This window comes from Gallinula chloropus, assembly GCF_964237585.1.
Source record: "Gallinula chloropus genome assembly, chromosome: 12".
Lineage (NCBI taxonomy): Eukaryota > Metazoa > Chordata > Aves > Gruiformes > Rallidae > Gallinula > Gallinula chloropus.
Genome location: NC_140097.1, coordinates 13,202,575 through 13,218,854, shown reverse-complemented (window position 1 = coordinate 13,218,854; position 16,280 = coordinate 13,202,575). Strand labels below are relative to the sequence as shown.

Sequence of the window (16,280 nt, the reverse complement as noted above, 5' to 3'; positions counted from 1 at the left end):
CCCCAAGCGTCACACCACACCTCCACCTCGCTCTTGATTTATGACGGATTTTCCTCCCAGTCTAGAGGTGAGAAGCAGAGAAGTCACACCACGGGGACCAGGGACAGCTGAATTTTCCCCGCTGCCACATCTCTTGACATCCAGGGACCCAGACAACATTGAAACCAGCTTGGCCCCTCCTGATCACTCACCCACCATCTCCCCTCCTCCAGCAGGCCTCAGCTCAAGGCAAATTCCTCAGGCACCATTAATCCGGGTTAATGGAGCTGCACAAAGGCCAGGCTGGACACCAGGACTGCCCCTTCCCACCCAGGCATACTCACAGCCCCTGCCTCCCAAACTGCTGGCTTCCAGATGAGCCATGGGGGTCCCTTGTCCTCCCTCTTCTCCGCTGCCTTTGCTGGGAGGCTGGGGCTATTCTCCCACCCAAAAGAGCAAAATTAGTCAGTGTTGAAGCCTGTGAATAGGCACAATGGCTGCAACAGGAGGGAGTCAACAGAGATGGAGACTCCTACCTCATTTCCATCTCAATGGGGTGGCTTTTCACCCTGCCCTGTCCCTGTGGGCCACCACAGAGGTCCCCAGCAAGAGATGAGGTCCAAAGCAAGAGTCGTGTGCTCCTGCTCTTCCCAGCGGAACGTGGGTCACAGCCTCTCGTTTGGGGGCAGAGAGGTGCAGAAGAAAATGCTCAGTAACTTCATGCTTCACCAACCAAATCAGCCACAATGGACAGGCAGGAAACCCCAACGCTGGCTGCTGGCACTGCACACCCAAGCCTGCGTTTCTGCACTGCCCACCCTGCTCCAGCCCCCAGGGCACCAGGTCTGGGCAAAATGCAGACAGGACTAGAAACACCAGAGACAGCCCCAGCACTTCAGCATTACCTTTCTGCCTCACAGCCTCCTCTCCCAGCACTGCACTGAGCCATGGCCACCACTGCTGTACTCAGCCCCACAACAAGGGCAGAACCAGCAGTGTGCAGGCACACGGCCACGGGCTCCTTCCGGCATTTTTAACTCCCTATTTCCACATTATTTCCAGCCTCTGCCCGGGCACAGGACAGTCTGCAGGGACAAGCTGCAAAGATGCCGCTGCTGCGTTTGGCTGGCACAGACTTGCCAGCTCCTGAGCACACCCCACCGAGCAGCACCACGCTGGCTCAGGAGCTGCCAGGAAGCATTTCACCCTCAACCCCCAGGTTTGCACCCACAGCCCTGATGAAGACATGGGTTCTTCAGGATCCGCCTCCATCCCTGTCCTCCTCCAGCTCCTGACACATGCGACTTCCCAGAAGTCACCTTGCCCCGACACCCGCAAAGCCTGGTGACAACACTGCCGTGCCCGGCTGCCCTATCCACCGGAGGCTTCGTGGCAGCCAGAGTGGGCTGATGGATTGGGGTTAGGCGGCACGCAGCCTGCGGGCGCCCGGCACCGGAGCCAGGGAGAGGGGAGACGTGCACTGTCAGCGCTTTCGGCAGGGAAGGTTGGAGCAGGGCTGGCTGCTGCTGCCTGCTGGGCTGGCCGGGCGCCAGGCTCCCAGCCCCTGCTCACCTGCCGGCTTTGTGCAGAGAGCAGAGCAGATGGGGGGAAGAAAGGAAAAGAGAGTTATGGCTTGTGAGTCAAAAAGCCTGGGGACATGGGGGCTGGAGGAAGTGGGGTTTGGGAAGGGGGAGCTCCCCAACACCTCCCTCCCCCTCCCTAAGGCTGTGTGAGCACACCAGAGCATCCCTCAGAGCCAGGGCCACGTAAACACTCAGCACCAGACAGGAGCCTGAACCCCAGCAGCGTCCCCCTCTGGGAGTCACTCGAGGACGTTGCTGGCAGCTGTCTGCATCCTCAGCCCTGCCGCCCCGGCCTGTCCCCAAGGCCAACGGTTCACGATGAATTTCTAATTGTTTCCTCCAACAATGAGACATCCTGTTCGGAGCCGGGCGGCTCAACAAAGCCCGACGCTGGTGAGCAGGGCCCCTTCCTGCTGAGCAGGAACGGGGCGATGCCAAGCGCTCCCCACCATGACCAGCGGGACGGGGAAGGCTCCACCGCCTTCTCCCATACACCCCATCCACTTAACATGCCAGCTCTCCAGCCTCCACCTTGATTAAAACAGCTTAACGACTCCGGCAAGAGCTCTCGAGGGGGCGGGGAGCCGCCAAGAGGTATTTGATGGATTCACTTTGGCAACCGTCAGCTACCTTGTCATGCCAATAAAATTATTGCCATTGATTGGGGAGAGGCGCAGACGCATGCTCCGAGGAGCAGATCTCCCTCCCAGAGCTGGGCATGGGCATCCACAGGGGCTATGCACACATGGGGAGGGGGTGAGGGGTCCCCATGGGATGGGATAGAGTGGGAGAGGGCAGAGGGAAGAGGCAGGAGGAACAAAAGGCCCTTGTACTGGGCAGCCAGCTGGGGAGAGGCAGCAACACGGGCAGGAGAGGATTTACAGGGGCTGTGATGGGGTCGATGCTCAGGAAGTCCTCAGGGGTCAATGGGTGCCACGGCCAGGGCCAGCTTCACACCCCAAATCTGCCACCCCCAAAAAGCCTGCCGAGGCGCAGGCAGTAAGTAGGGTAGCTGGCAGCAGGGTCACGAGGGGGGCCGAGCCCTCCTGGGTGCTCCGGAGAGCCGGATTTCACGCGCCAAGACACAAAGGGCCCCTTTTCAGCCAGAGCCGCTTACCCTGAGCGCTAAGCAGAGGGTGACGCGAAAGGACCCGTGGGGACGGGGACCAGCAGAGCAGGCAGGGAGCCCGACGGCTTCTCCTTCCAGCTCACGTGGACTGTGACCAGGTCACGCCTCATACCCCAGAGGCCAACACACAGGGGCCTGCATGATGGGAAGAGAGCCAGCCAGCAGCAGGGAAATTCCTGAAAAGCCCCCAGCCAGCAGCTCCCCCTCCCCATAGCACATATTTTAGGCTCATATTGCGCAGACACACACACCAAGGGCTGTGAACACACTGAAGCATCCTTTAAAGCCTTAAAGACAACCCTACACAAAGGGGGTGCCTCCACGAGCTGCCAAGTCTCACCTCCCAAAGCACCTCAATGGGACACAATGCTGCAGAGGAGCCCCTCGACCCTCCCCAGGGCAGGGAAAGGAGCACTATATCCCATTGTGTGGGGATGGGGATGACCCACTTAGCATGAAGAGTTTATTTATTATCATTATTATTGAAGTGGAGAAGCCAAAGGAGCCAGACGTGGGGGCAGTTCAGCTGTGCTTTCCGTGGGAGAGAATAAACAAGCTGCAGCAAGCACAAGCCCTCAGGGGGGAGCAGATTCCTGATGGAGACACGTCCTGATGCATTCACACACGAGGGCAGCCAGTTTCAGGACAGGGCAGGGAGCTGCAGGGATTACGGTGGCAAGTGGGCACCCAGATAATCCTCAAAAAAATACAGAGCTCAACTGGCTGCAAAGGACATGTGGCCTGATGTGGTCCTGGCCGGGATGCCACACCACCCCAGGGATCTCCAGTGCTGGCTATCTCCTGTGGGGACATGGCAGGAGGGACAGCGGGGATGATGAGGGGGCCAATGAGGACCAGGAGCTGATCCGCACAGCACCTCCCAACCCCACCAGCTCACAGCATCCTTGCTCCGCAGCAGCTGGGGGCCCACAGCACAGGGAGCCACCAGCTGCTCTGAGGGAAGAGCTCATCTCAGCCCCCAAAAATAACCAGGCGGCACCCAAAACTGGGTCAACCCACAAGGGCCACACCGGAGCTCTGTGGAGCCCGAAGGCAGCGCCTTGTTTGCATAACGAGGAGCAGATGGCAAGCTAACAAGGGCAGCCTGGTCTGTGTTGCACCTCCCAGAATGCTCCACTGCCCCAGCTTTGAGCTGTCAGCCCAGCACAGTACAGTTACTGGGGGCTGGGGGGGTGGTATTGCACCATCAGCACATGCCCTCCAGCACTGTCCTCCTTCCATCCCTATGTACAACTCAAGCACATCCAAAATCGAATCCTTGGCACACACAGGTTAAGAGGCAACTGCATGTGCAGCGTGAAACATGGCTCTCCAGCCTGTGCTGAGCACTCCCATTACACCCACAGCTTTCTGCCCACCCAAGAAACAGAAAGACAGACCTGAGAACATGACAGTGTCCCAACGAAATGACTGCCAGGCAAGGACAGGTGGTTTCCAGGAAAAACCCAAGCACTGGGAGGCAAGTCTCGCTTCCCTTGCACAGACATCCCCTGGCCATCCCCGCTGCACTCCGTGTCCCCATGTCACTTCCCCAGCATCACCAGCCTCAGACCACAGGGTGCAAGGCTGGGTCCCCAACGCATGGACTGGGGAGGGCAAAGGAAGTGGCTCACTGCCAGCCCAGCAGTGTGAGAAGTCATCCGCACATTGCTCACACAGGCAGCCGCAGGAATTCCCCAAGCACCCTGATCCCATGACTGCTGGCACAGAGGGCAGCGAGCACGCGGGGCTGAAGGCTTTCCAAGCCTGGCCCCTCTGTACAGCTCAGTGCCAGCCAAAGATAACTGCCTGCCCCGTGACCCATGCCGGGAGTGGGCTGCTGCAGGCACCTCTGCTGCACCCCACTCAGCACTCCAGGGGTGCTGTACCTCCATCCCCTCTTACGCACCCCCCAGCCCCACCCCGCAACTTTCCAAATATACCTTTGTTCTGACACATTGCTTGCAACACCATGTGCCCTGCCCCCTCCCAAATTTGGGTCTCCCCGCAGCTGTGGCAGCAGCAGGTGCTGCCCAGCACCCCAACCTCACAGCAGCAACTGCTGGCGGCAGGGCCGGGGAGAGGCTGTGGGGCAGCCAGAGGCTCGCGTGGCTTTTTTGGGGGGGACAAAGGGAGGCTCTGTCTGCATGCAGCAGCCTGGACAAATGCTGGGCATAAAAGCTGCCATCCAAGGAAAATCCAGACACAGCAATGACTCTGCCCTGACCTTACCCCAGCCCAGATGGCGAAATCGGTGACCCCCTCAGCAGACCCGCATCCATTACAGGGCTCCTGGGGATGGGGAGGGGAGCACCCAGCTGTCGGTGCAGCCCTCCCTCCCTGAAGGAGATGCTGGCAAGGGCCAAGGGACGCCAGCAAGGACAGGGGGGCTGCCAGAAGGGCAGGGCAATCAAGCCAAACGCAGGCGCTTGTTGAGGGGATGGGGAAATGCCAACGGCGCAAAAGCAGAGGAGCTGCGACCCAAGGTAAGGGATGCACCACTCCCACACCCTCTGCCACCTTGGCCACACACCTCCATGCTCCTGCCAACCACCCAGCTCTGGGGCAGGCTGGCAGCCCCCTTGTACCCCCCTGGCCTTGCCGGCAGCCAGGCGGCAGGATCAGGTAGCTGCTGAAGCAGCACTTTGCTGGCTGGGGCCAGGCAGCCCCCGCTGCAGCAAGGCTGGACTGCCCCCCAGCAAGGTCACAGCAGGGGACGGCTCCAGCCCACACACCCCAGCGCTTTTGGAGATGCAGCAGTGCAGGGCTTGGAGCCTGCGAAGCACTCCCACACTGCCAGAGAGCTCTGTGACCCCAGGGGCTTTGAGGGGGGTGCTACAGGCAGGGCAAGCCTACAAAACCTGCCCACAGATCCGGTGCTGGGACAAGGATTGAGACCCATCTCTTCATTCCCCATGGAGGTCCTGCTCCATGTCTTCATGGCCCAGGTCCGGAGAGCCAGACCAGCTCTTTGGGGCACAGAGTTTAGAAACCAGCAAAAAGAAATCTGGAGAAAGCCCCGCAGGAGAGGAGGATGCTCCAGCCACATCTGGACTCTAAGTCCTGGCCTCAGCTTTGACCTTGTGGCACACAGCCCACACCCCCGGCAGGCACCCACCCTAGAACACTGCTTGCAAGTGGCTCTGAAGGTGCAAAGATCTGAGAAGAACTGAAAAAAGGAGGGAGAGGAAAAAACAAATCTGCCATGTAAATAGCAACTGCCAGCCACTCTAGATAAATAGGGAACTGGAGGTGTAGCACTGTCCCCACGGCTTTATGAACCCTCCTCCCTTCCCCATCCCCATTTAAAACCTTCCATCTGGAGCCCAGCAGCAGGAGAAGCCACTGGCAACACAACACCAGTCCCTCCGGATTCCTTATCGATCCAAAGGGAGGACGAGCTGCTTCCGTCAGCTCCCACTGCCCTGCTCAGGCCTGGTGCCACCACGTTCCCCCCTGCACCCCACCCCCAAGGACTGCACAAAGCCAAGCAGAGTGTGTGGGGCTGGAAAGGACACCAGCATCCTCCCTCCCACCCCAACGCATGCTGGCCATGTCCTCCCTGGCCCTAAGCACAGTAACAGGCAGGGCTGCAGGCAGGTGGGGTCGCAGGTAAAAAGGCAGTCAGGATGAGTGGGACATAGAGGGACCACCCGCCCCACAAGGGTGCTCTGCCCCCAGGCTCCTGCCAGGGAAGCCACCTTGCCTCCTCCAAGGAACTCTGACCAGCACAACCTGAAAAAACGCAGGGTGCTGTGCCCAGGACAGGGTGCTGGAGCACCTCACAAGTCCGAAAGCAATGGGTCAGACCCCCCAGGGGAAAGCCCTGGTCCTTCTGCCCCTGGCAAGGACCATACCAGAACCTCGGCGCTGCCTTTCCCTCGCTGAGGATGCAGTTAATGCAAGCTGTGTTTATACAGGGGATGTACAGCTGTAATTATAGGCACGATGTTATGATAACAGGAAATCCGTGCCCTGTGGAGATGCAGGCAGAGAAAGGCACACACGGAGCTATTTGCTAATTGCCACCAACAAGCAGCCTTTTGTGCCACGGCGGGGTACAGGAAGAGAAATCTCCCCCACACCAGGCTGAAGCCACCAGCACCCACCTCCGCCCACCCTGTCCAGCTCAGTGGCAAATCCAGACAGATCCAGACAGACAGAGCCTGCCCCGTGGCAGCTACAGGGCAAACCCACCCTGCGAGTCAGGCTTTGATCCACCAGCAGCCAGGACTCAACTTCCCTATGTTACAACCCTTCCAAAAGACAGAGAGTTCATAAATTCAGGTGGCAGAGGGAAGTGAGGAGAAATTGCCCTCCACTGGCCCTTTGGCATGTTACCTCCAACACATCAAGTCATGCTCTGATGGCAGCACAGCCCTACCTCTAACCCCAGAAGGTCAGAAAAGCAAGCAGACATCACTCCCATCAGCATCATCAAGGGCTTTCCTACCTTTTTGATCTTCCCACTCCGCGTGCCCGCAAAGACGACGGTTTGTCCCCTGTAGTCGTAGGCAGCCACCGAGGTCATCCCATCCTCCTTATCCACGAAAAGTGGGGTCCCCTCAATGGTGACGGTCCCACCCAGCGGCTGGTTAAAATCCTGTCCACAGAAATTGTCATCGATCTGCAGCGGCTGTGGGAAGAACAGAGGAGAGATGAGCTTTCTAACAATGTCTTGACACGCCAGACCTCCTACAGGTCCACCAGCCGCCTCATACCTTCAGCCCCTCCCATCCCAGCCACCCCACCTTACTAGCCAAGGGAAGGGATGAGCTGATGCTTCCCTAAAATTACCTATGTGCTGATGTAAGGCACTTGATACACCCAATGCATGCAGCCCCTCTCTGCATCTGAACAAGCTTTGCAGACCAAGGCCACCAAGGCTCTCTGTCCTCTGCATCTTAGAGTGCAGCACTAAACCCAGTGGGAGCCAGCACAGCATCCCTGCATCCCCCCTCCATCCTCACTGCTGCCATCTCAGACATGTGGGATGCCAGCACGGGCTCCCCAGCGCACAACCCCCTCCTCCTCCTCACCTCACTAGCTTCAAAAAGGAAACTGCTTGGCAGTGAGGCAGGAGGGGCTGAATCCCACACCCCAGCCTTCCCTCAGAGACAAAATACTTTGCAGCCAAAGTCGTGCCAAGACAAACAGGTCAGGGCTCCTGAAAGAGCCTCACTTCACATAGCAGAGCCTCTAGCAAACACACTACCCACCTGCCAACCCTGTTCCTCCTCCTGCAGGAACATCTTCGGGAAATCCCCGCATTCTTTTTGCCCCAGACAAGGCGCCTGGCTCAGCCAGCTGCCTCCTCGGCTCAGCACTCACCCACCGGGGCTGGAAAAGCCTTTTACAAGCTCTGCCCAGGGAGAGGCAGAGGAAAGGCCAAAGGCATGCCCCTCTGAAAGCCAGGATATGGCTGGGGGAGCAGGACCAGGACCAGCTCTGCAGCACTGCCCCTCTCCACTGAGCATCTGAGCAGTGTCACCCTGCCTAGCAGGTCAAGGTGACATCCCCTGACCATGCAGAGCCAGCCGGGGGGCACATGGACCTTGCGGAGGTCCCACACTAGGCAACGGCTGCACACAGTCACGTGGCATCAGCAAAACCCACCCCCAGCAGCCCCCAGCCTGTCCCCAGGCAGCAAGGGGCTCTGGCCAAATCCCCATGGGTGGCAGCGAGCCTCGGTGCAGGAGGTCTGGGCAGCAGGGCAGGCACAGCAGACAGGGACACAGCCTGCTCCGGCCACGGGATTCTTCCGCTTCATGAGGTTCCTTATGTAACTTCGAATTTAAGGGGGAAGAGAGGTTTTTTTGGCAAGCAGCAGCCTCAAAATAGATGCCAGTCCCCAAGGGGGTTTAAATCCATACAGCATGTGTATGGAGCATATGGGAAAACGCTGAGCTCTGGAGCTCCACGCACACAAGGGCAGTAAATAGCTCCACGATTCCCACCCACTGCTGCCAGGGAAGCCAGGGTCAGCCCGGACAGACTCCTGCCAGTGACCCGAGACACCCCTAGGGAGGAGGGAAAATAAGATGCTTTTCCCTGCCTGGGCATGATGCACTCACAGCCACAATGGCTTCAGCATCCCACAGCCCTGAGGCCAGCAGTCCTGCTCCCAGTTCCAGGAGGACCAGGAACAACAGCAGGCTCCAAACGTTCAGTGTCCCTGGACATCTGGGATGCTGCTCTGCTTCCTCAGTTACTCTTAACTTGGTTTCGGTGGTGCCCGAGGTCACAGCATGCAGCTTAAAGATCGACTTCCCTGCCTGACCCCTGCACATCCTTCCCTAAAGTGGAAGAACTCCCATGGCCAGATGTCACAGGGGATCCCCAGAACAGGAACATGGGGCACCACGTGCCTCAGAAGCCACAGGGGAAGGGGAATTAGGACCTCCCCACACACCCTCTTAATCCCAGCGTTGTGAGCACCTTCTCCTATCCACTGTGCCATGCGTCCTCCTCTGCATCGTCAGGCTGGATAATTTTAGAACAGTGGACATGGGGAAATTGCCTTCCCAACAGCAAGGCGAGATGTAAGCAATGCTCCAGCTGACACCCACACCCCCAAATCTGGATACCTGGGATCCTTCAGGCACTTCACTGGGAAAAGACCTTTTGGTCACAACAGCCCCCCTGCCCTGTAAAGCATCCCCACAGCAAAGCATCCCAGCACCACCAAGGTATTTAAATCCTGGCAGCCCTGAGGGTGAAGTTTAGTCTCTCTCCAGGCTCAATGTGCTGCTTCCTCAACCCCTTGGCTGCTGAATATGCAAGAGGAAAGATGTTTACGGTGTTTACCCCTCTCTGCTTTGTCTCAACAAACTCTCTGGGAAACGACAAATACAGCTGCGCTCCGGGACCTCAAGGAGCACCCGCCACTGCGATGCCGACACCACCTCGATAAATAATTACGCCGACAATTAGCTCATTAACAGCAAACTGCCTCGTTAGGGAAGCGCAGGCAGGAAGCACAACGAGGTCGGGCCAAGGGCAGTGGTACAGGGGTTATGGCACCAACCCGCATCCCTGGGGGATGCGGGGAGAGGCGCGGCGGAGGGATGGAGGGACGGAAAGACAGAGGGACCCGCAGGGACGGACACGCACCACGGCACGCGAGGGCCGGTGACCTTGCGGCGTTTCAGCTTGCAGATGCTGGGATCTGCAGGAGGCACCAAGCTCTGCCTGCTCTCCCATTTGCATGGACCACGGCCTCAGCCCACTGCAAGGGGGAGCCTGTGTGGTTTTTAGGGGGGGCAGTTGGGGATATTTATTTATTATTCTTTTTCCTTTGTGTTTATTTCATTGCTTTCTTTTGGCATCCCTCACAGCTGCCCCTGGCCCCCAGACACCCCAGCTCTGCAGTGCTGCAGCCTGCTTCTCTTCCCCAGCACTACCCCTCCTCCCCAAAACAGCATCAAGAAACTTTTTTCCCCAGGGGAAGCAGGCTGTGGGAAGGGGGGAAGCCAGCCTGCAGCACCGAGCAAGCAGGAGTGGGCCATCTCCTTGATGCGCCTTGTCTCATTGCCTCCCTTCAAGCCCACTTAGGGAAGCAATGAGGGAGTAGCAGAGGCAAGGCTCATGCCGCTCAGTGTTATTAATTAGCCAGTAATTCGCCAGTTAACACCATTACAGGCGCACCCCATCCCCCATGGATGTGATGGAGGATGCTGGGGACTGGAAAAGCCAGGGAGGAGGTTGCAGGAGGCAGGTACAAGTGCTAGGCTGGGATGCCAGGCTTTTTGCACGTTAATCCCTACCCAGGAACAATCCCAGCCTGGTACAGTTTATTAACATCTGCACTTCTCTGCCTGCCTCCGGGAAGGATTTGGCTTATCCCGGACCAGTATGGGCCAGTTTGTCACCATCCATTGCCCTGTGCCAGCAGGCTGGGCAGTGAGCCCCACCAAGGGCTCAAAGCTCATTTTCTCCCTTGGGCAGACCTGCTGCCCACATCTTGCCAGCTCTGCAGACTGGCTCTGCCTACACTGTCAGCCTGGGGGCTGAGGGCTCCAGGAACCCCGACTCACTCCCTGCTGCAACATCTCCACTACAGCTCCAGCTTGCTGCCCTAGCAGCAAACATCATCATTGGTGATATCAGCCCCACGTTCCCCATGAATGGGGGGACAGGCATGTGCTCAGGAGAGGCACTGGCCACGGCACACAGACCTCAGTCCCTGCATTGCACAGGGACAGCAAAGAGATGGGCTACACAAAAGGAAACCCCTCTTCAGTGAAATACCACGGAGCAGCAGAATCTCTGGACAGGCTCCGGAGCGACGCAGTGATGCTGGCACAGGGGAACGGGCCTGACAGTCCCACGCGGTGCCGTTGCTGTGCACGTGAGCCCACGCACAGCTCTGAGCACGCCTGCACCAGCCATGTCACTCCCCTTCCCGCTGCCAGATCACTGGATCCCAGAAGGGGAGAGAAACAGGAGACAAGAATTCACTGCGCTCACCAGCGCCAGAGAGGAACCACTAACATCTCCTGAGCTTGCTGCCAAGCCTGGTGGCCTCTCCTCCTGGCTCCAGCACCAACTCCAGAGAATTGGAGCTGCCCTGCAGCACTGGGGGATGAGCATCCCTCTGCCCCGTGCTGCTCAAGGAGTGGGAGGAGGGCACCAACAAAACCCCCCTCTTGCGTGGACCAGCCCCAGACCTGCCTCAAAGGAGGGGAGCAAGAGAGACGCTGGGGTATTTTCCGTGCCAATGGGGTGTAATTACAAAGCAACCACTGATGTGAGCAACTCCATTCTGCCTCCTTAAAAACACAAAGCCAATGTGCCCTTTGTTTCCTGGCCAGCCCTCACCACCAAGGGATCTGTTACTGCCACAACCCACCCCAGAGGTGGCTGCATTTTATTAGGGGTGCAGACATTCTTGCCAAAAAGGGGTTATGTGGGGTTTGGTTTGGCTTGCACTCAGCACAGCGAGGAGCCGAGGGCTTCACTCACAATCCAGTCATGCCTTTCCCAGCTCTTCTTGGCAGCTGGAGCAGGACAGGGACAGAATCCACCACCTGGCTCCCCTGAGGGAGAGCAGCACCCTCCAAGCCAACTCATTCAAAAGCAGAAGCCATCCCCCATCGCAACACACATCATTGCACCTGCTTGCTCGGGCTGGCACCCAGGGAGCAATCCCAGGACACTCCTAGCATGAAAACACCCCCAAAATGTAGAAGGGCAGAGCTCACACACACACCCCAAACCTGGGGGGAGGACGGGAGGGGACGGGGGGCACGATGCTGCCATGGGGCGCTGGGGTAGGCAAGCCGGGAGTGCAGGAGGCAGCAGCGAGCATCTCTGCTGCCAGAGCCAGCAGCTGCACGACCCAACAGGCAGCAGTGTAACGATTTCATCATTTTCCAGCAAAATTGAATTAGTTCAAAGCCAAAATCTGATTTGCGAGCCCAGCGCTCTTGACAGCAAACCCTTTACTTTGTCAGGCAGCTGTTAGCTGTCTCCTCCGGAGCGGTGGGGAGAGTGGTGGGAGGGAAGGCAGGGTTGCTCTGTGGAGACCCCTGCCCACCTGCCTGCACTGCCAGGCACCCAAAACCCTGCTTAGGCAGGGTTGGGGGGTTAGTGATGAGTGCCGAGCACCGGCAAGTGGGGCTGAGGGTAGGTGGGCAATAGAAGGGGTGTCAAGACTCCACCAGATCCTCCCAAATGCACAAACTGGCACCCCAAAACCCCTCTCTGACAGGTATCTGACCAGCCCAGCTTAGTGAAGCCCAGCATTAGATACATCTGTCACCCAGAGCCATCAACAGACTCCCCACAACCACTCAGGGTCTGCAACATCACCGGAAAAAATTCCAACAACGGTAATGGATGGAAAGCAACCACAGAGAGCCAAGGGTGAAGGACCCCATTCCCCACCCCCTTGCTGAGCCACAAGCAGAGGCCAGATGCACCCACAAGAGCACCAGGCAGGACACACCTTGGGGGACAGAGGGGAGTGTTCCCTCAGTGGGGAATCGCTGCTCTGGGATGGCAGCGCTTGCCTCTGGAACATCCAGGTGACAGTTTGTACCGGCCATGCTCAAAACCCATCTCGTTCATGGTGCCTTTTGTCCCCTGTGCTCCTTTCCAGCACCCCATAGCGAGGACATGGTCTCTCTACACTGAGTATGATCCACTTCTAACGGGACCAACATCCCTGCCACTCTCAGTCAAGTCTGCACTCCCTGTCCCCCACACCCTACTGTCCCCAACACCTTCTTCTCAGCCACTACCAGCCCAGCCCCAGGTGACATGACACAAATTAACATGAGCCATCTGCGAGGGACTCCCCAGCAGAGCCACAGCACACGCCCTGAGGACTGAGCATCCCACCCTCCCAGCCCAGCTCACAAACACTCCCAAAATCCACAGGGTAGGGGAACCAGAAGCAGGAACCTGCATCAGCATGAGGCCCCTTGCTAAGGGCTCTCCCCGGGCACTGCAGCCCAAATCCAGACGGCCGCCCCACAGCGAAGCCGCAGTCTCCACAAGGAATGCCACCAAGCAAGCCAAGCACCCAGTCCTAACGGCACCAGTCCTCCCATCAGGCCAGGTCACAGGCAAGGATCTGGCCAGAGAGCTCTGCCAGGAGCCAGGAACACCCTGGCTTGGGTAGAGACAAGCAGAAACTTACTGAGTTGATGCAGCCCAGTTCCTTATTCAAGAGCCAGGGCAGTGAGAGTTTCCCTTCCCCTCTGTAGCACGACTGGATACGCTCCTTGATCTTGTCCTTGATCTTCTTCAACGTGAAGAGGCAGAGCACAGACTCCTTGGGAGGCTTAACCCTGTTTTTCTGGCCCTGGGAGAAGATGGTGAAGAGGATATCCTCCTGCTCTGAGATGCCGAGGTACTTGGCCAAGGCCTTGCCAGGCTTGGTCAGGTAGGCATCCTGGATCAGGCGGTACTCGATGCCGTCCTGCACACAGCCGATGGGGAACTCCACGTAGGAGTAGAACTTGGGGTCATCCACGCAGAGGCGGACGATCTTGGAGGTGAAAAACTGCTCCCCAGTGGAGTCGGGTGAGGTGAGCTGGGTGTCCAGCTGCAGGGTCAGGTAGTAAACAAACTGCTCACTGCTGAAGCTGTAAATGTAGTAGATGTCAAAGGTGGGAAACTTGGAGAGCGTATCCGAGGGGATCTTGAGCTGTGAGGAGACAAACTCGTCCTGGTAGACAAAGCCAAACATCTCCGCATTCTCCTCGTTGGCCATCAGCTTGCGGCTGGAGAGCGTGGGGAAGTACTCTGACTTCCCATCGATGGGCGTCCCAATGAAGAGCTTGTTCTGTCCGTTCAGCACCTCGATGATGACCCCAGACATGGTGCCCGACTCATTGACGCTAGAGAGGTAGTGCTCCTTGCGGTGGTGGGGCTCACCCAACTTGAAGAGGTCGTCCAACCGCAGAAACTGGCAAATACCCTGGGAGGCACTGCCACAGGCGATCAGCCGGTTCCCCGAGTAGTCCACCAGCAGCAGTTTGTTCACGTTGTTGGTGGTGACCAGCCCGTGCGGGCAGGACTGAACGCTGGGCGGAGGGTAACACTTCTCATTGTCCTCCACAGGCCCCGTCACGTGGGTCCGCAGGAGCGTGAGGTTATTGGAGAGCTTGTAGATCCGATTGACAGCCCCCACGTAGACCTCCCCAGTTTTGTTGTGGACCACCAAATGTGTCAAGCTCCAGTCTGTAACTGGGAAAGTCCTAAAGGGAGACTTGGGGTTGCCTTCCGCCAGCGGTAGCCAGGTGCTCCCCAACAGCAGCAAGGTCCAAACATTGACGGACAAGTGGTGCTTGAGCCAGAGGAGCCACATTGCAGCAGCCTCGCATTTGGCCAAGGCCATGCCCAAACCCAGCCACAAAATAAATAGAAACAAACCCAAACTAAAGGGATGAGGGAGGGAGGGAAGGAGGAGGAGCTAACGGGACACAGTCTCCTCTACTTCTGCTGCACTCAGCATTCAGGGCATCGTGGGCACGGCCAGTCCGGTCAGCCCTAGAAGGAGAAAGACAAGAGAAGTGGGGTTAGGAGGCTTTCCTGCACAGTGTCAAGCCTGTTCCACCCACCCAGCAGAGACTTTGCTGCTTTGTGCTCTTCTAGCAGGCAGCCAAACAAAACACCCCCACCAGCTCCCGCCCCAAAGGAAGATGTGCCCCAGCACAGGGACAATGGGAGCCTGCAAGATGCTTAGGACAACCCCACCTTCTCACACGCTGCTGCACACATGTCCCAACCAAGGCGCTGCCGTTTGTCCAGAGATCCAAGCCTCAACCATCACCTGGCAGTCCCCTCCGAGGGGCATCCCCCTGCCCTCCCCTCCACCCAAGTCCGCTCCAGAAGGGCAGTAGCTTCCTGAGGACGCCTGCAGCTACTGACTGGACCAGACCAGCACACCTCTGGCAGCCAGCAACCTTGCCACATGCTCCATCACACCTACCCCATACAAACGCCTCAGCAAAGCACAGCTGTCACCAGCCTGCTCTTAAGACCACCAGCAGCCCCAAAGCCTTAGCTGGGAACGGCTGCTAAGAAGCTGTGAGAGGAGCCCACTGGATCTGCTGCCCCTGTCCCTCTCCACAGTAGCACTGGGAGCAGATGCAAAAGCCCACTTCACAGGAAGCGCAGTCCAAGACCCTGCACAGAGGAGGGAGGACCTTTTAAAGGAGCTGGGAGAGTGGAAAGCCCTGGCATGCTGCCTACTGTCCCTGCCACCCGCCTGCCTGACAAAGCCCAGCAGAGCCGTGGGCAGGAGCAGTCAGGGAGAGCGAGCGGGCACGGCAAGGAGAAGCACGTCCTTCTGGCATTTATATGCATTAAGAAACGCAGGGCTAGTCATCAGGCAGTTGGCTTGAGAGGCTCCGGAGGGACGAGGGGGGCACACGCAGGGAGGATGGAGAACTCTGCACGCTGCTGTGCTACAGCTGGGGCTCACCGATACGGAGCGGCAAAGCAGCCAGCCAAAAGCCCGCAGCAGCGTGACCTTTGCATCCCCTGCAGTGGGGGGACAGCCACAGGCAGCCAGTGCAGACAGCTCTGCCCTCCGTGTCTGCTCAGCAGCCACTCACTTGCACCTTCCTCCCTGTCTTCTCCATTCCCCCTTTCCCCAGCATCAGCACCCTTGGGCGTAAGGCCCTGCCAGCACATGGCCCGACCCATGGTGAGCTCAGATCTCGGGTCCCCACCCCAGATAAACTGCTGGGAATCCGAGTGGAGGAGAGCCTCCTCCGCTTATCGCCCATCTCTGACTCAGCCCAGCATAACCTGCGGGAGGATCCCTCTAGGGAACGCCCGGGTAGGAAACACAGCCGGCGGGGACGTGCGGCTCTGCCAGCATCCCAGAGCGGGCAGGGGAGCATCAGAGGGGACCCGCCAGCCAGACCCTACACAAGCCTTCAGGGGTTGCATTGTCACGCGGCCAGTGACCAGGACATACAGGTACCTCAACATCTCAGACAGCATCCTTCAATTCTGCTGCCCCCTTCCCACGCTACAGAGCCAAGGAGAGGATCAAAGGAAGAGACTTTTCTGCCCTTCTACTTCCAAACAGACAAAAAAGCCCCTTTCCCTTCCCAGGGCAAGCCCAG

The 16,280-nt window shown here is 58.3% G+C and overlaps 1 protein-coding gene across 1 annotated transcript in view; it reads right to left on the bottom strand.

Moving 5' to 3' along the window:
* The window catches only part of PLXNA1 (plexin A1), a gene marked incomplete at both ends in the record, with an annotated part of 102,686 nt that extends 88,147 nt beyond the window's left edge, over positions 1–14,539 (bottom strand). Inside the window, 2 exons of the mRNA XM_084269795.1 lie at positions 7,145–7,327; positions 13,337–14,539. Of these exons, the coding sequence (XP_084125921.1) occupies positions 7,145–7,327; positions 13,337–14,539 (1,386 nt within the window). The remainder of the gene's footprint in view (positions 1–7,144; positions 7,328–13,336) is intronic.
* Positions 14,540–16,280: the final 1,741 nt, after the last annotated feature.